The 20,428-nt window shown below is 44.1% G+C and overlaps 1 protein-coding gene across 1 annotated transcript; it reads left to right on the top strand.

Moving 5' to 3' along the window:
- Nucleotides 1-864: 864 nt before the first annotated feature.
- On the top strand, nucleotides 865-19,979 carry LOC121511114 (5-hydroxytryptamine receptor 3A-like). The gene is made up of 10 exons (XM_041789677.1): nucleotides 865-970; nucleotides 1,169-1,320; nucleotides 3,790-3,899; nucleotides 4,847-5,016; nucleotides 11,035-11,183; nucleotides 13,104-13,314; nucleotides 17,442-17,615; nucleotides 17,878-17,954; nucleotides 19,712-19,846; nucleotides 19,938-19,979. Exons 1-10 carry the CDS (start codon nucleotides 865-867, stop codon nucleotides 19,977-19,979), a joined length of 1,326 nt encoding a protein of 441 aa, XP_041645611.1.
- Nucleotides 19,980-20,428: the final 449 nt, after the last annotated feature.

A 20,428-nucleotide genomic window follows, 5' to 3' on the forward strand; every position in this document is an offset into this window, starting at 1 on the left:
GGTCGGCCGTTGAACCCTGTACACAGCACAACAAATGATGCCAGATCCGACTGAAAGTTGGCCCGACTTCAAAGTGAGTCTTGCGACTCTAAATTCGTGGCTGAATCACTGGAAAATGGCACAGTGTACACCCGGCTTTAGGTGGGGAACTCTGGATGGGGAGTGATGCAGGCTGCAGGCATCTGTGAGCTGCTGTCCTCCATCAGGAATGTCCTAAAGATGTGTTGAACTAAGCCCCACTCACCACAGCAGCAGCTGTTGTGGACTTTGGCTCACAGTTTCCACACCTACACATCTCTCCTGCTAACCAATCTCCACCAGAGTTTCTCTCTTTCTTCCCCTTTCATCTATAGTTCCTAAAGTTCCTCTGTGAACTTCAGCTCATAAAAGTTTCCATTCCTAACCACAGTGAATGGCATGTCATCGTCACTTGAGTCAACATCATTTGTGCTAGTTTTGTTTGAGCTAATTTTGTTCCGTCAGGGCCCACAAACCCACACAGCCGTTCAGAGATACTGAGGAGAAAGAAAAGGCTGTTAGCCAATGCTTGCATTGCAAATTGCCAATACTAAAATATTACACTTCAAAAATGTTCAATATTTTGTACAATTGAGCAAACTCTTTGTTGGTCCATGTTTCCCTAAAACTTGCTGGATTACTTGAAGAATCTCTACCTGCCTGCTCTTCTTTATCGCTGAGGTTCTCCAAGCATCCTGTTTGAAGGAGCAACACTTTCTCAAACCACTGGAGGCTAATGCCGCCAGGTACCTCATACAACTCAACTTAAAAAAAAAAACAAATATCCCTTTGAGTTTTGAGGCAGTAATGATTCCATAAAAATTCCCTCTTTCGAGGATTCTACTCATGGTTCTGCTCTCACGGGTGGAGTGTGCACAGTGGTACAACCAGGATATCAAACAAGCCAAAAACTCATCTGACCATTCAGCCGTGGTCGCCATCGAGTCTCAGAGTCAGATTCAGACAACTTTATTTATCCCAGATGACCAGTTCAGTTTTACCATTCAGTCTCCCTGAACACATTTAGTCACACCCAAACACATCTCAACAAACAATGCACCATCAGGCAAGTCAGTCTGATCCAGGAGTCAGCTGTAAATGTCAGTGTTGGCCTTGTTTTACAGAGAATGTCTCTGTGTTTCTGCTGTAGATGATGTGTCCTCTGAGTGCAGTAATGTCGACATCATACGCCATCTAAATATGACCGACAAAGTCAAGTACTTCATGACGCGGCCCGCTAAAAACTACATTAACCCCACTAACGTGACCCTGGATGTTCATCTATATGCCATTCTGGATTTGGTGAGTATTTTTGATTCTTATTCTAACAGATTCATTTTTTTTACAGTTTTCTTTTTTTTACAGTTTTCTTACTAAAGAATATCTCCAAACAAAGATGTCTCTAGTAGAGACGCTTGGGTTTGGTCCCTTGGTAGTTGGAACAGGAATATAACCTCTTAAAGACGATGGACTGTCCTGATTCCTGGTCTGTCATCTGGCAGATTCATCTCATAAAGCTCCAGTCTGGTAACACTGTAGCAGGGCTGAGCATGGACCGGACCAATCAGTGTCATTTTAATGTGACAGACAGAACGTTCATCCAGCCACCCTCTGGGAATATTTTGAGAAGTCCTGCCTCTTCCCAAAAACTTGGTATGTGAGGTTTCCCAGATCAATCAATATCCCATATAATGGAGATATTTCACCTTCACTCTGGTGGGTCAGGTCAACAATAATGAGTAGGTTAAACTCACTGTGAACGTTTTTGATCAATTCAGGCCCACAAACCCAGTCAAATGCTCCGTCCCTACTAGAAGCTGCCATAATGCTCTTTGCTCCAGTATAAACAATGGAGAACTGATAGCACTGATAGCCTCTAACAGGAACAGCAAAGTCCACACAATGGTTTTACAGTTGTATGGAGTCAATTCATTTCAATTTAATTCAATTCAACATGCTTTACTGGCATGGAAACATCAGTTTGCATTACAAAAGCAATATACATAGTTATAATAATAATGACAGAACAAATATTACACACATGGACAAAATAGTTGGTACCCTTCTGTTAAAGAAAGTAAAACCTACAGTGGTCACTGAAATAGTATAAAACTGACAAATGAAATGATAAATAAAATGTACTGAAAATCAGGTTGCGGGGTCAGCAGCCTAAGCAGGGGCGCCCAGACTTCCCTCTCCCCGGCCTCTTCGTCCAGCTCTTCCTGGGGGATCCTGAGGCGTTCCCAGGCCAGCTGAGAGACGTAGTCTCTCCAGCATGTTCTGGGTCTTCCCCGGGGCCTCCTCTCAGTGGGACCTGCCTGGAACACCTCACCAGGGAGGCGTCCAGGAGGCATCCGGACCAGATGCCCGAGCCACCTCATCTGGCTCCTCTTGATGCAGAGGAGCAGCGGCTCTACTGTGAGTCCCTCCCGGATGGCCGAGTTTCTCTCCCTATCTCTAAGGGAGAGCCCAGACACCCTGTGGTGGGGACTCATTTCGGCCACCTGTATGCACAATCTTGTTCTTTCAGCCACTGCCTACAGCTCGTGACCATAGGTGAAGGTAGGAACGTAGATCGACCGGTAAATTGAGAGCTTCGCATTTAGACTCAGCTCTTTCTTCACCATGACAGACCGATGCAGAGACCGCATCAATCCCGAGCTCGCACCGATCCACCTGTCAATCTCTTGCTCCATTCTTCCCTCACTCGTGAACAAGACCCGGAGATACTTGAACTCCTCCACTTGGGGCAGGATCTCATTCCCAACCTGGAGAGGGCATTCCACCCTTTTCCAACTGAGGACCATGGCCTCAGACTTGGAGGCGCTGATTCTCATCCCAGCCGCTTCACACTCGGTTGCGAACCGTTCCAGTGAGAGCTGAAGGTCGTGGCCTGATGAAGCCAAATGAAGCACATCAACCACAAAAAGGAGAGATCTAATCCTGAGGCCACCAAACCAGACACCCTCAACGCCCTGGCTGCACCTAGAAATTCTGTCCATGAAAGTTATGAATGGAACCGGTGATAAAGGCAGCCTGCTGTTCTTTGTTCTTCTTTTAATGAAGAAATGTCATCAAGTTCTGATAAAACTGGCGCTTTAGCAGCACCCACGCTCATCTCTTCCACCATAATTGCACTGGCCTCTTGTTGCTGCTTGCTTACGCCACGACTCCAAAGAGCCTGAAAGTACTGCCCCTTGTCACTGATTGGTCCTGTCACTTTCTAACCGGGCCCAAACAGTTCAGACAGGGGCTTTGCAAGATGGCAAGTTGGAATATAAAGACTGAAGATAAATCTGGACCAGAATCAACAAGTCATGATCTTAAAATTTAAAATGGGCTCTTAGGTTTTGCAGCCAAAATGATTTCATACTCATAGTCAAATCATCAGCCATAAATGTTAGCTGAATTTAGACTGTAAACAAGTTTGAGAGTTTTTGGCAGGAGCATCAGACAGGCGTTTGCTGAGATTGTTTTCTCTGAGTGTTGTTAAATGTCAAAGTATATTTAAGACTAATTTAAGGTCTGAACTACATTTATAAATCAGCACTGATATCAATACCAGCTAAAATTTATTTATAGATATCAACATTTCTGATTTTGGCAAAAATCATACATCCTTTTAATGTTTTTCAGAAAGAGAAAGACCAGAAACTGGTTACCTACATTTGGATAAATATGGTGAGTTTTTCATTGGCCCAATGTCCGTCTCTACTCTATGATTGTCAGTAATGAAATAAGTAAACGTGTTTCTCTCCATTATCTCCTCAGTTATGGGACAATCCCTTCATCTCCTGGAGAACAGAAGACTTCTGTGATAATCCTTTTGTTTATTTTCCGTCTGAACTTTTGTGGAAACCGGATATAACCATTGAGGAGATGTAAGTTTGCATCATCCTACATTCACTCAACAATCAACGTGTGGCCTCAAAAGCCTAAAAACATGAAATCCACAGGCCTTTTTAGAAAAACTGAGGTTTTCTGTGCATTCTTCATAAACTCCTAAACTCCTGTTTTAGGATGTTGTTAGGGCATAATTTAATCCATCATGTAACTATGGATCAGATAAGACCTGTCATGGATGGATGAATGGATGGATGGATAGATGGATGGATGGATGGATAAATGGATGGTGGATGTTGGAAGATGGCTGGATGGATGGATGGATGGATGGATGGATGGATGGTGGATGGATGGATGGATGATGGATGGATGGTGGATGGATGGTGGATGGATGGATGGGTGGATGGATGGATGGATGGATGGATGGGTGGATGGATGGATGGTGGATAATGGATGGTGGATGATGGATTGATGGATGGATGGATGGATGGATGGATGGATGGATGGATGGATGATGGATGGATGGTGGATGGATGGTGGATGGATGGATGGGTGGATGGATGGATGGTGGATAATGGATGGTGGATGATGGATTGATGGATGGATGGATGGATGATGGATGGATGGTGGATGGATGGTGGATGGATGGATGGGTGGATGGATGGATGGTGGATGGATGGTGGATGGATGGATGGGTGGATGGATGGATGGATGGATGGATGGGTGGATGGATGGATGGTGGATAATGGATGGTGGATGATGGATTGATGGATGGGTGGATGGATGGATGGATGGATGGTGGATGGATGATGGATGATGGATGGTGAATGGAAGGATGGTGGATGGATGGATGGATGGTGGATGGATGGATGGATGGATGGTGGATGGATGGATGATGGATGGATGATGGATTGGATGGATGGATGCTTCGGTAGAGGATGCAGATTTGATTCAATGTTTTAACACGTGTTCTCCTTCCCTCCAGGACAGAAAAAGATAAAGCTTCTCAGACTCCTTTCCTCGCTCTACGTCATGATGGTACCGTGTTCCTGAGGAATGGCATGGTTCTGGTCAGCACCTGCAGGATGCAGTTCTACAGATTTCCCTTTGACATTCAAAGATGCTCACTGACCTTCAAGTCCATTACAATGTTGGGTGAGTCAGGGACTTAGGTATAGATTCTGTGATCTATGTGTTCCTGTGTCCCTGAGCTTTCAACACTTTTGTGTACTTCATTGACCTCATTTGCACATGAACAAGAGCACCACACAACAGGCTGGACTGTGAGTCTTTAAAGGTCACTGTCTGAGGTCCGCAGGTAGTTTCTGAGTGTTTCAGAAAAGGGATACTGTTCTCCCTGGTTTAAAAACAGCTCTGTACATGCTTAAGGGCTGTTTGTCTGCCAAACAACTATATAATGGCTCAGCATCTCTGCTCCCTGATGGGTTTGTGTGATAATAGACCTACATCACAATCAGAGGAGCATTAAAGTTTACGTGTTTTATGAATTAGTGTCTTTTTGACTTATTGCCACAGTTTTAGTGCACACAGTCTTTGTGTGGAGCTGTAACAGAGGATCTCACTGTTTGGCTGCAGTGCAGACAGACTCATATCTCACATGTTTATGCAGGTGACGAAATCTGACAACCACAATTACACAGTGATTTTTCAGTGAGTGATTCTGCCATCAACCACTGGTTGATGTGGTTTCCAAAAACACTCAGGGTCTGATCAACAACATCAGGAACAGAAGTTTAACCAAAGATGACAGTATTTGTCATATATTCATATTAAGAACAGGCCTGCCCACAGGTTTAAAACCCCCACTGAATGTGTGATTGTGATTTATTGACATGTGTTTGTTGGATCGGTAGCATTGATGCTTACAGTTACTTCAGTTTTGAGTATTTATGCCAGTATTTATTTTGTCCCTAGTTATTTCAGTTCCCTCTACTTTATTTTCTCTGGCATCCTGACATTTGCACACATTGTGGTTTAGCTATAATGTCTGACAATACTTTCTAAATAGAGTAGTCGATTTGCCCAACCTCACTGTTAATATTAACAATAAAAAAAGAATTTCACTTTGAGAAAAGTGGGTTACATATTGAACATTTTGTACTACAGCAAAATTCAGTTCATATTTTGTTTATTTGATAAGAGTGGCTTTTATTCAGGTCATGAGATATAGTTATCACAGATTCACTGGACTGTGACCTTCCTGACCTTCCTGGGTCTCCCTTCTGGGCTGGGCCCTAGAAAGCGGCCCCCTTTGCCCCCCCATGAGCGGCCTTGACTATGGGTGCACTTTCCCTTTTTTCTTCTCTTTGATAGACTTCTGTCCGTGCTTATTTTGAGTTCTTTTAAAAACATCAGCTCTCTCTCAGTTCTGACAACAGTTCAGACATTTTACATTTATTTAGCCTGAGTTATTGTTGATGGGTTTTATCTGCAGAAAAGCTGACAACAGGACTCTAATTTCTTCATTTTCCTTGGCTGAATGCACGCTACTTTTTGAAAATTATAGGACAGGATATATAGGATTTTTGTCGCGTGAACTCTTGTTCAGTTGATTGAAATGTCAGATTTCAGCCATCGTCACTGTTACCTCGCCTGTCAGGATCGATGAACTACATCAGCAGACAGGAGACGCTTTGGCTTGGGCTGATCTAAAACAACTGGTGCCTTGAGTTTTTGTCAACAGATGCTGTTTTCTCCACACTATGGCTAGATTTACGCTGCACATGATCAGCATTTTATTCTTCTTGACAGAGACAACAGGGTAACGGTTTTCCCCACTTAAAGGGTGTGGAGGGTCATGTTATGTGATTGTAATGGCTGAACCCAGGATGCGGAGACGGATAGCAGTTTTGAACAGGTTTATTGTACAGGTAAGTGGAAACAGGAGGGGTGAATCCAAGAGTCCGAGAAGGTGAGAGAGTGCTGGAGCTGGCTGCGGTGATCTGGGCAGGAGGCACTGGAAGGAAAATGGAGAGGCACGTTAGAGGTGAGCAAGAGGATAACAAACACTAGAAAATACTCAAAAATCTCAATAGTAGAAACACTGGTGAACTTCTCTGGAGGAATCTCGTGAGAGAAGGAGCCTGGAGCTGACGATTACCGTGAGGTAAGTAAGGCGAGACTCAGGCGCTGTAGAGAGCCGCAGCAGGTCTAAAGTAGTGCTCCTGATGAGTGATACGCTGCAGGTGTGAACTCTCCACAGCACCGGGGAGAAGGGGAGGAAGCCTCAGGAAGAACACAGTAAAGTTAGCAGCCAGTCACAGCCTCCAGAAACCGGAAGTTCCACAAAAAAAAAAACGACTCAACAAAGTAAAACACCACAGGTCAGTGTTTATCTGGTAGATCCATTTCCTGGTTGAAACCGGACTGAAAAAAACAGGAGAAACTTGTTATTCCATTTTTCGTTTTTTGACCAAAAATGGAAAAAGCGAGACTACAAGCTGTTATTCTGTTTGTCTGTTCTTGACCAAAAATGAAAAATGGAAAAACAAGCCAATTTTCTGTTTCTGTCATTTTGGTCACAAAAACAGAAAAAAGGAGTAACAACATTTTAAAAAACGGGGTCCAATTTTATTTATTTATTTTTTTCATTTCCAATACTTTGTTTTCTTCATTTAATGGAATTCTTGAGAAGGAAGTCATGTGGCCATTGGGAAAGGTGAGCATATTAAAATAAAAGCCTCCATGTCAAAACAAGAGCCATCCATTGTGTTTTACAGTATTAATTTAAATTTATCTTATATCTTTTATTCTCAATTCAGGTCCATACATAGCAGGTCTTTTACAACATGCATATACTGTATATATATATATATATATATTAGGGCTGTCAATAGATTAAAATTTTTAATCGCGGTTAATCTCACAAATTCCATAGTTAACTCACGATTAATCGCAAATTAATCGCTCAAAGATACTGAACGCTGCAAAAATCTGCTTAGAGCATAACATGGTATACTCAACATTACTGAATAATACCACAATGTAGAGTCAAACTTTAGACTTCTAGAAGTTACCTCCTCTGTTCTCAGCAGCTGAACACAGAACAACAGATCTCATCATCACACATGGACATAAAGAAGTCAAGTCTCTGCTGAGAGCTCAGCAGTAAGGCACAGACACATCTAATGGTGTTTCACTGTTCTGATGTGAGTAAGGTGGACACATCTGCCCTGCTCAAGACAAAAAGCAAGTCATTACTTAAAAATGTCTGCTATTATTTATCATATTTTTACTTACAAACTAAAAAATGTAGTCCAAATGTAAAATAAATGCTGACAGTAAGAAATGACTGAGAACTTTGAAGGTGTAGTAAGAGGACTGAACCATCTCTTCATTCTTCAGATCATAGAAGAGCTACAGATTTAATCTAAAACCATTTTTTTCTTCCTAAACAAAGGAGAGCCACAGTCTAATAATGCTTTCAGCTTCTATTCTGATACTCTACAGAGCTCATTCACTAACCTCTGCTCTCCTGTCACACACCAGCCTCTGCTGCTCTGTCTCCTCCTCCTCCTCATGATGCAGCTGTACATTCACCAGCATCAGACAATCTCCTACAGGGACTGCAGAGTCTTTGACAGTTTTGCAGCATCTTGATTGACTGTTATTTAAATTTGGCGTTTATTCACAGTTCCAGTCGATCGTTTTAGTAAGTTTCGTTTTTCACTTTCAAGCAAGAGCTGCGTGAGGATGGTAGCGGACCTTTAGGAGACGTGATCGGACCAGTCAGCAGTCAATAGCGCAGCTGTGGTGCCGGTTCATGGCAGATATAATAGCCTGAATAAATGAATAAATCATACTGGCCCAAAAGTGCGTCGGCACACCGGGAAATGCTCGGTATGCCAGATAGCGAGTCCATCCCTGCAGAGTTGTCTGAGTGTCTCCATTGTAAACAAATCCAGCATGGCGATGGCGGCGGCTCTCTGCATGTGTTAATCTGAGTTTTGGTGCAGTACTTGCAGCATTAGTCTCTCTCTCTCTCTCTCTCTCTCTCTCTCTCTCGCTCTCTCTCTCTCTCTCTCTCTCTGTCTCTCTGTGCACCTGTTTGTAGGTGTGCTCTTGTCCTAGAGGTGTCATTCATGCCCGGCGCCACTGATCATACTCGACCATTTATCAACATGTATGACATTATATTAGATAATATGTGCAATAATGTCTTATCAGGAGAACACAGAGTAGAGACTGAGAGGTGGAGAGACTGAGGATGATCAGGGAAATATGTATTAGCCCATTAATACCTTTTAGACATAAACAGTTTTATCATGAGAAGAACTGTCATACATTCAGGGAGAGACAGGAGAGGCAGATGGAGCTTCAGGGTGTGAGGTAAGGCTTAAAAATCAAATTATTGATTAAAATAGATTCAGAAAGGAGAACAGGTGAGGACTGATGTCAAGTAGATTTTTTTTAAAGATCAATTTTCAATAATTATTTCATTATTTCCACAGTACCATAAGGAGGGTTTGGGTTAGGTTATGATGAGGTTATCAGCTGCGCTAGAACAGCCCACTAGTGTTCTGCACATTTATATGCTGAAATTCTCCTCCATAGTGACACATAAGTGGATTTTTTTCCTGTTTAGTTTTAAAATGAGCCACCTTTGTGCTCAGGAGCTGGACCTTGATAGCTCATAATCATTGTGCTTTGATTAAAGACTCAAACCGTTTTGTTCAAGAGGAAGAGGGAGAAGAGGTTTTTCTGGGTGGGTTGCCCACATCTAAAGATCATAAACATATACATACAGATATTATACATGCATTTATACAGGTGTGCACAGCACTATTTTTCCAAGAAACATTTGAAAAAAGGAGAAAGAGTAAAAGATCACATAGCATTTTGTGAAAGTTTTACAGATCAGTCAGGTTTTGAATATGTGTCCCCCAATGTTCAACTCATTCCTACGCCCTTGGCTTATATTCTGATACTCTACAGAGCTCATTCACTAACCTCTGCTCTCCTGTAACACACCAGCCTCTGCTGCTGTCTCCTCCTCCTCCTCATGATGCAGCTGTGCATTCACCAGCGTCAGACAATCTCCTACAGGGACTGCAGAGTCTTTGACAGTTTTGCAGCATCTTGATTGACTGTTATTTAAATTTGGCGTTTATTCACAGTTCCAGTCGATCGTTTTAGTAAGTTTCGTTTTTTCCGAATACTTTCACTTTCAAGCAGGAGCTGAGTCTCATGGGAGAGGGGAAAACAGACCTTAAGGAGACGTGATCGGCCCAGTCAACAGTCAATATAAAGAGTCAGCGCAGCTGTAGTTCATAGCAGATATAAATAAATGAATAAATCTATATATAGATAGATATATCTATATATCTATATATAGATATATCTATCTATATATATATATATATCTATATATAGATATATATATATATATATATACATATATATATATATATATATATATATAGGGATTCCATTAAATGAAGGAAAAAAAATAGAATTGAAAAATAAAAAACAAAACAACAACAACAAATATATAACCCAGAAATTGGCCCCTGTTATTCAATTTTTGTGACCAAAATTGGCTTTTTTTTTTCCATTTTTTCATTTTCGGTCAAGAATGGAATAACAAGAGTTTCTCCCTTTTTTTTCAGTTTGGTTTCAACCAGGAAATGGATCTGCCAGAAAGCACACTGACCACGGAGCTTCACATAGTTGTAAAGTTTAGACCCCCCCCCCCCCCAAAAAAAAGCATTCAAAATATCTCATTTTGCCCCACTTAGTCTTTTGTAGTCACTTTTTTCTGGTTTTCACTTTGCCACTCACACGGCACCTTCCCTAGAATCCACTCATACTGAGAAAACCTCTGGTTTAGAGCCATCACCATGTTCACTGTCTCCATGTTTATAGTTTACAGCCCACACATCAGGTAGTTACAGCCTCAGCTCTCTTGTGCCCTCTAGTGGTTTCTCCAACAGTGTTGTGTGCAGGTGAGTGTAAGTGCAGGAACACTCTTCATGCAGCTGGTCAGACAGAAGTTAAATCTCTGACTTATGAAGGATTGCAGACCAAACTCAGAGCATGTGAAGTGGTGCTAGTGCATACATTCCTGTCTGTATTATATTAAAGAGTATGGTGTGTTATGATGTGATGGGGGCCTTGGTTTTAGTCTCAGCCTGTTTTTATCTCCAAACTCAGCGGAGGATTTAAAGCTTTCTGCATCTGAAGAAAATCTGAACTCTGATTCTGATGAAGACGTGCAGTCTGAGTGGATTCTTATGAACATCACAGTGAGAAGTGAAGAGGTTGAAAAATATGGCATCAACTCCAGCGTGGTTGTTTACACTGTAAGTGTATTTTTACTCCTGATCTCCATACTGCAGGTCTTTAGATGTTGTTCTGGGTTTTTCTGGGACCTCCTGGATGAGTGGTCTATAGCCGTGTTTCCATCAGGGGGTCCGGTTTGATTCAGTTCGGTTTGGTATGGTTTGGTACGCTAAACCCCCAAAATAGTTTGCGTTTCCACAGACACCCGTGCTCTCACTTGGTTGGCGGGCTGTAAAGGCATGAATGTGAAGTCACAGACAGCGCGAGTCTGCTAGTCCAGCCGTAGAGCTGTAGAAACGATGAGCAACAGAAATCAGAAGGGAATAACCATTAAACAGCTTTATTTCAGCTGAAGGTGCTTCTTTAAAAAATAACTACATCTCTCATCAATGATGTTAGTGGCTGTCAGTACAGATCCTCAGCTGATGGAATACGTGTACAGAGACGGTTTGAGTCGTAACTATACGTTAATATGTGAATATATCTAGTCTAGAACAGTTTATATGACAAAATATGGAAGTTTAGAGCTGTACTGTGAGAATTCGCTGCATTAAAAATAAACGTTCTGCTGGTGTTAAAATCAAGCTAGATTAAGTCAGAAATCCTGGATGCACTGATCTCTTTTTAAAATAGTCTGCAACCCGATGATTTACAAACACGTCCAACGACCACAGAGTGATGTTTTCACAGGTTACCCAACATAAGAAGTAGATGAAGAACTAGTTACAGATGAGAATGAACTGTTCTAAGGCTTCGTATTCACAAAACTTAAGCTTTAATTTAGTTTCAGATCCATCACAGATAGACCAGTCTGATGTGAGCCTTCAGGCTCTGCTTTGTGTTCTTAAAATCATCCAGATAAACGTCAGGAAACTTGATTTGTGGCCAGATACCAACATCCACAGACTAGGAAACAGTTTGGATCTGTCGAGTCCAAATATTTCTGATTTAGGCAGATATTAGTCCATTTTTCTCCCGTTTTTGCTGCTTCTCACAGAGCAGACTTCTGTGTTTTGCAGCCTGCTCAGTGAGCAGCTGAGTCGCATGCTGACATGACGTTGGTTCAGCCCCCTATTGTTGTGTGTGTAGCTCCACCTTTTTGGTACGGATAGGTAAGATTGGCACCCCTACAGAAGGGTGCCGAAAAGTGGGATGTGCGGGTCGGTTTTTTGGGACCCTTTCCAACTTTTGCTCTATGGAAACGCCAAAATATGTGTGCCGAACCGAGCCGGACCGCTTGGTGGAAACGACCTCTATGTTCTCTTGGTCTCATTTTGGTAGGCTGGCGACTCCTGGGAAGGTTCACCACTGTTCCAAGAATGCCATTATCCCTCCAGTAACTCAATAACCAGCAGATGCAGGTCCATCTCTAACCTTCACTTTATCAGTAAAACCAAGGTCGCCTACAATCAACAACTACGCAATTACCTAACCCATAATAATCCATACGATCTTACCACACAGACTACAAACTACATAGGCCCCTCAGGATCAGAACAAATCTCAGACTCTCATTGCAATGTCTCATCTGCAAATCTGAAGATTTCTTTTTTCACGCCCGGCCAGGTAGGGTTGGATGACTTTTGTCCCTTCATGAAATCACCATTTAGAAACTGCCTTTTAGACTGACTCAGGTTATCTTTGTCTAGATTTAAAATTAGTTTGATAACCTGAAACATTAAAATGAGACAAATATTCATAAGAAAGGAGACAGAAATGGGGGGGGGTACTTTTTCACAGCGCTGTATATTTCTGTGTTCAGACTACTGTACACATCCTTGTTGATGGTCTTTGTGTTGAGCAGACTGTCTGTGACTTGGTTTTGTCCTGAAACGAGCGCTGCCAGCCCAACAAACAGCAGCTGTGGCTAAAGGCCCTACATCATTGAACACCTGTTGTATAATGACAATAACTAAGTGACCTCTGTCCTATTTTCCCAGATCACCATGAGGAGGCGTTCAGTCCTCTATGCATTCAACTTCCTCCTCCCCATCCTGTTCTTCCTGGGCCTGGACTTGGCCTCTTTCCTGATCTTGGACAGTGGGGGGGAGAAGCTCAGCTTTAAGGTCACCGTGCTGCTGGCTGTCACTGTGATGCAGCTGATCCTGAATGAAATCCTGCCCTCCTCTTCAGACCGGATTCCTCTGATAGGTGAAGAAGCTTGCCTTACTGATACACCTTCATTAACAAATGCTAACAGAGCCAGGCTAAGTACCTGCACTGATACTTCAGAACAGGATCCACAATCCGCTGCTTCAACACCAATGACCTGAAAAGTCAGGTTTAATACTGAAGAGGTCTGTGGTAGACCGTGTCCTGGCACTTCAGGTCCTTGTGTGTCCAGTGGTTGTTTAGTGATGTTCAGATCCCTGATCTGGACTTTGCTGATGATGCTGGGGTCCACGGGGAGACTGTAGATGTCCTTGTGGGGCTCTAAACTTGCTGAACAAGGATGCCGAAGCGTTGGGATGACTTGTCTCCTGGTCCAGTCAAATCCAGTCATTCAAGCATGCCTTGGATGCTGCCATGGAATCTGGGTCTGTGAGAGCATGGATGTTGTGCAGCAGTTCATGTACTTTGGCAGGGTAATCCATCGATCCGACTGCAAGGCTGAGATCAATGGCAGACCTGGGCCTGCGCACGGAGCACTGTGGCGCTCACAGTATCTGAGGATGGATGAAAGTCCCTCAGGTCCTTGGTCCTCCTGGTCTTGCTATACTCTTGTGAGGTCTGGATGGTGACTGATGGCCAGAGGCACCAGCTGGACTCTTCTGTGATGACGTCCTTTCAGTGCATTTTTGGATATCGTTGTTAGACGGTGTGTGTCTAATGCTGACGTGTTTAGGAGAGTGGGGATGGGAATCAGAATCATTTATTGTTATTGTACATAGGTACAATGAAATTGTGTGCAGCTCCATTCGGTGCACTTATCATTTATTATTGAAACTGCTCTGGGATAGGTGCTGTTTTTCAGTCTGTTAGTTTTGGTTCTTATTGTCCTGAACCATCTTCCTGAGGGTAGCAGTTGGAACAGGTGATGTGCTGAGTGCGGATCCAGTGGCATGGGTGGGCATTGGGGGGCCGTGCCCGCCCTGGGACTTGAAGCTGTCCATATTTGGGTTTTGTTTTTTTCATCGGAGTAGCCATCTTCTATTATTCCTGTCTGGATTTGTTGATCCTACAATTAAACCAATCCAATCAACAAACAAAGACAAAGGCATACTAGCCAATTACAAATAGAGGGGGGCGGGTCACTGAGTCATACCAAGTCATACGGTCATAGCGTTCACCATCGCTAGTGCACAGTGATATGAGCATGTATATCCGGAATTATTTCCACAAAAATACAAAGTACCGAGGACAAGTGACGATGCGGATGCGAGTGAGCAGGAAGCAGCGCCATACAGCTTCACTTCTATTGGACACATAAGCACCGAAGTCAACAGCCACACTGGAGTAAACATTCATGCTAGGAGGGTTGGCTACGGCAGCTAGGGAGCACAAGGATCAGCGCCAAGCAGCGTAACTCATCCACATGGAAGAAACGTGAGTGACAACATCAACACCACCACCACTGAGGTTCACGGTAACATTACAGCCGCCATTGCAGCCTCGTGGAGAGACCACTCACGCAGAGCTTTCCTCCACGCCTTGGGGAAAAAAGCCTGTGCTGGCCTGTTGCTGTTCCTCGCAGCTGTAATGTTCGGTGGTGTTACTGTTGTTGTTGACGTCGTCACTCACGTTTCTTCCATGCGGATGAGTTACGCTGCTTGGCGCTGATCCTTGTGCTCCCTAGCTGCTGTAGCTAACCGTCCTAGCATGAATGTTTTCTCCAGTGTTCAGTTTGACATCAGTGCTTATGTTTCTAATAGAAGTGAAGCTGTATGGTGCTGCTCTCTGCACACTGCAGCCCCCGTTGCTGTTCTTCCTGACATAAATGCTTGACTTTAGAGTTTTATAAATTGACACATAGCACTACACTACTGTTTTTTTATTTTTCTAGATTTTGGGATGAACTGCCCCTTTATAGTGAGAGAAAAATGATGATGGCTACAATGCCACTGTTCAGCCTGAAGCAAATAAAATTTAGGTTGAAAAGGTGCCCCCCCCCCCAAAAAAAAAAAAGTATTGCCCCCCTCTAATTTGTTTCTGCAGCTGGGTCTGGCTGGGTGGGGTGAGTCCTTCAGGATGCCCAGGGCCTTCCTGTGGTAGCAGGACCTGAACAGCTCCTCTAAAGAGAGGAGAGCCCAGCCTGTGACTTTCTGTTCTGTGTTGATGACCCTCTGGAGATCTGTCTCTCCTGAGCAGTGCAGCTGGAGAACCACACTAGGATGCAGGATGCCAGTACACTTTCAGTGGAGCATCTGTAAAAAAAACACCATCAGCTCCTTGGCCAGGGCGTTGCTCTTCAGGACCCTGAGGAGGGAGCTGCTGTGCCTTTTTGATCAGGGCTGTGGTGTTGGTTTTCCAGGTCAGGTCATCATTCAGGTGCAGGCCCAGGAACTTGAAGTCCCAGACCCTCTCCACACAGTCTCCATTAATGTGTATGGGCTGAGGGTCAGATCTGTTTCTCCTGAAGTCCACTATTATTTCTTTAGTCTTAGTGGTGTTGAGGGTCAGGTTGTTGATGCTGCACCATGATGACAGTTTTTTGACCTCATTCCTGTACGCAGATTCATCTTCCCCTGAGATGAGCCCGACCACTGTCGTGTCATCTGCGTACTTCACATTGGAGTTGCCTGGGTGGGGGGGGTGCAGTCGTGTGTGTAGAGAGTGTAAAGATGGGGGCTCAGTGCACATCCTTGTGGGGAGCCGGTGTTGAGGCTGAGTGCTGTTGAGAGGTGGGGCCCTGCTATGACTCTCTGTGGTCTGTCACCGAGGAAGCCCTTAATCCAGAGGCAGGGGGAGTGTGGGAGGCCGAGGTTGTTTAGTTTCGAAACCAGTCTGCCAGGGATGATTGTGTTAAATGCCGAGCTGAAGTCAATGAAAAGAAGCCTGCCATAACTGTTTTTTTGTTCTATGTAGGTCAGGGTGGTGTGGAGGGCTATGGCTATGGCGTCCTCTGTTGATCTGTTTTCCCTATATGTGAACTGGTGAGGGTCAAATGTATGTGGAAGTCCTTGGATGATGTGGCTTCTGATCAGTTTCTCGAAGCTCTTCATTATGTGAAGTCAGCTGATGATACAGGAGTGGAAGCTTTGCTTCTACAGGCACCTGGCACTTTCCCAGGCCGGATCCAGCTTACCGTACCTGGGACCTAGTGGGTTTGATGAGACTTTGGGGGTGAGCACCTGCATTGATATGGGTAAACTGGGAGGATACCTGGAGAGATGGGGTAGAGCCCTGCACTGGAGCCCTAGGCCCGAGGGGCCCGACAGCCTAACAGCCCAAAGGCTGGGCTTCGGGCCAATGATCATATCATTACCTCAGGCCAGGTTCGGGCTCTTTTGTTTTAAACCTGCCAATTAGAGCAATGTGTCGTGTTTGTGTTTAATCAATTTAAATGGCAACACTTGAACGCAGCAGCTGCTCTGCCCCCTCCCTTCCTGCTCTACGTGTCCCAGCCAGCGGTAGCAGCAGCGAGTGTGCTTTCAGCGCAGCTGTAAGAGTGATGGAAGAAAGGAGGACTGGACTTGCCCCTGAAACTGTGGATGCTATTCTTTTTCTGCATGATGCCAAGTAAACAGACTGTTCTTGTGGTGTTTAAAGAACAGAGTTTGCCATGTTAAGCAGCTCACTGTTGTTGAATTGGACGTAGCCATGTTCAGACTTGATTAATAGTTGTACTACAGAATAGAATAGAAGCGTTTATTTGTTAATAGGCCTACAGTTGCTGTGATATGCAGGTCAGCTGTTGCTGTGCGGGCTTGATACGGGTTCGGGCCTGATAATTCTGAAAACCTGTCGGGCCGGGCCGGGCTGGGGCTCCACCCCCTCGGGCCAGGGCCGGACTTGGGCCCAGATAATAGGCCCATGCAGGGCACTAAGATGGGGCATGGGCCTGGAACAGGCCATCAGGAGGCCAGAGCAGTCCACATCAGGGCTTCTGAGATCTTCTGTTTTGTCCTCTCCTTGTTCAGTCACATTTTGTTCCATCTAAGATCCAAACTGCAACATTTCTCCTGATATCAGTTTGAGTTGAAAATATTCAGAATTTTGTGTTGTGATTTCTCATTAAAGAGGAGGTGCTGGTTCCTCCAACAGTTGAGAACCCCTGATCTAGAGGAGATGGTGGAGAACTCTGCTAAACTGGCACTGATTCTGCTTTATCTCTTTAGTGGTCTATTGTACTGGGATTTTTGGACTGATGATGATGAGCCTGGTGGAGACCATAGTGGTGATGTATCTGATGCAGAAAGACTCTGTGCAACAAGTCAGAGAGGAAGAGAAAGACCAAGACCTGGATGTGGATGGCCGGGCTAAGCCAGGAAAAGTTCACAGCTGCTTTAAAGGTGAGAGACAATAAGACAAGGAGCAAGAAACCTGAAAAAAGATCAGTTAGTGGAGGATCATCCATGGCATTTAAAAGAGTCTGTGTGCATAGCAGCTGTTTTTAGCTCTGGCAGCACTCAGGCTGGTCCTGGTAAGGATGGTATCATTGTCATTAAGTTGTGGGCGCTGCCAGTACAGAAAACACAGTCTATTCACACAGTTCATTCTATACCAAAGTCCTGATTTAGAACCTACACTAACCTTTCTGCTGCATCTTTGCAGGGATGACTAAATCAGTACAGTGTCCGTGTTTCCTTGATGTGTCCCCTGCTGAGACTCCTCCTGCACTGCTGCCTCTGGTAAGAGAAAGAAAAATGTAGTTGTCCTTTTAAAGATAAGCAGCTTTAAGGTGGATGCAGCTATTTGGAGGAGCTGGGGTGGAGGGGGGTTATAAAAGCAGCTCGCAGAGGGAGCAGCAAAGAGGAGGTAGGTTAGAGCGACATGTTTGCATTTAGCCAACTGAAAGCTGAGAGAGAATCAGCTGATTCTCAGTGTTTGCATAAGATCAGCTGATATCTGTGGTGTGGTTGTGCTTGCCTGCCCTAGGCAAAAACTGAAATTTATGTATTTATGCTGCTGTACAATATAGACTTTATCAACATGTAAACCCATTTTTCTTAATATGTTACTTTTATTTGGTAGTGTTAATGGTGTAGAGGAGCACACTGAACTGTGCCCAAACACCAGAATACCGGAGAGTGAAGTGGGAGAACTTGAGACGGCCTTAAGGGAAAAAATAAGTAATAAAATAATTGCAAAAGAAAGGCAAAAATTAGCTAAAAGTGGCGAAATTGATGAAAATAAGTGGTGAAAATGAGTAAAGAGTGGCAAAAAATTATTGAAAGTGTCAAGAATAGGTTCAAAGAGGCAAAAAATTGACAAAGCAGCAAAATATGGGTAAAAAAGAGAAAAGCAGATAAAATCGATGTTAAAAATGGTGAAAAGTTACAAAATGGATTACAGGTGGCAAGGATGTATCATGGCTGGAAAAAAATTCTAATAGTGGCAAAAATGGGCAGTCCTCACGGTTTATCGGGGGCCATTCTCTGGGTTTGTCAGGGGCCATTATCTGGGTTTATCAGGGGCCATTCTCTGGGTTTGTCAGGGGCCATTCTCTGGGTTTATCGGGGGCCATTCTCTGGGTTTGTCAGGGGCCATTATCTGGGTTTATCAGGGGCCATTCTCTTGGTTTATCAGGGGCCATTCTCTGGGTTTGTCAGGGGCCATTATCTGGGTTTATCAGGGGCCATTCTCTTGGTTTATCAGGGGCCATTCTCTGGGTTTGTCAGGGGCCATTCTCTGGGTTTATCAGGGGCCATTATCTGGGTTTATCAGGGGCCATTCTCTGGGTTTGTCAGGGGCCATTCTCTGGGTTTATCGGGGGCCATTATCTGGGTTTATCAGGGGCCATTCTCTGGGTTTATCAGGGGCCATTCTCTGGGTTTATCAGGGGCCATTATCTGGGTTTATCAGGGGCCATTCTCTGGGTTTATCAGGGGCCATTCTCTGGGTTTATCAGGGGCCATTCTCTTGGTTTATCAGGGGCCATTCTCTGGGTTTGTCAGGGGCCATTATCTGGGTTTATCAGGGGCCATTCTCTGGGTTTATCAGGGGCCATTCTCTTGGTTTATCAGGGGCCATTCTCTGGGTTTATCAGGGGCCATTCTCTGGGTTTATCAGGGGCCATTCTCTGGGTTTATCAGGGGCCATTCTCTGGGTTTATCAGGGGCCATTCTCTGGGTTTGTCAGGGGCCATTCTCTGGGTTTATCAGGGGCCATTCTCTGGGTTTATCAGGGGCCATTCTCTGGGTTTGTCAGGGGCCATTCTCTGGGTTTATCAGGGGCCATTCTCTGGGTTTATCAGGGGCCATTCTCTGGGTTTATCAGGGGCCATTCTCTGGGTTTATCAGGGGCCATTCTCTGGGTTTATCAGGGGCCATTCTCTGGGTTTATCAGGGGCCCTGACAGTTCTGTGGGTAGGCCTGGGTCTGCCTTAATTAACTATATGCTCAGTTTCTGAATTGCTTCTGATCACTGTCATGTTTTGCTGTTTTAGGGCAGCAGCAGCCAGCTGACGCAGGAGTCACATGACCTCCAACAGGTATCTGAGGAGCTGAAGGAGGTGATGAAAATGATGACGTTGATACTGAACAACAGGAAGAAGGAAGAGAAGCCCGGCTACTGGACCAGAGTGACCAAAACCATCAACAAAATCTACCTGTCTCTGTATATCACAACTTCATTTTTGTTTTTAGTCATTTTGTTTTCACATTGGCTTAAAGAAGAGAACAACTAGTGCTCAGAGCTGGAAGAACCTGGAGTAAGGAGGTTTATTCTGATGACCGAGAAGCCTGGAATAAAAGTGTGTTTTTATTTTCACTTTTAGTAATTAGTGTCACAATTCAATCAGGAGTAACCAAATGAATTGGCCAACAAACTGAAATTTGTGTCAAAATAAATTAAAATCAAATACTGAAGGGACAAAAGCAGAGAAAGAGAGCAAGATGAGGATGATGAACAGCAAGGATGGATTGGAGGTCGCAAAAGTTCCAGTTGTACATACTACTACCAGGACATGATAGCAGTCCTTTTAAGTTGTCATTTTTTAACTAACCAAAGTAAAATTATTGCTCATTGATATTGGGAAATTATAGAACATCTGCAGGGCTGTACAGTGCGACATATATGTCGCAAATGCTACGAGAAAATTGGTCCCTGCTGAGAGGTTTTTCTTTCCTCGTCGCACAGGTGCTATGACAAAGTGAGAGAGGTG

This window comes from Cheilinus undulatus, linkage group 1 (assembly GCF_018320785.1).
Source record: "Cheilinus undulatus linkage group 1, ASM1832078v1, whole genome shotgun sequence".
NCBI lineage: Eukaryota > Metazoa > Chordata > Actinopteri > Labriformes > Labridae > Cheilinus > Cheilinus undulatus.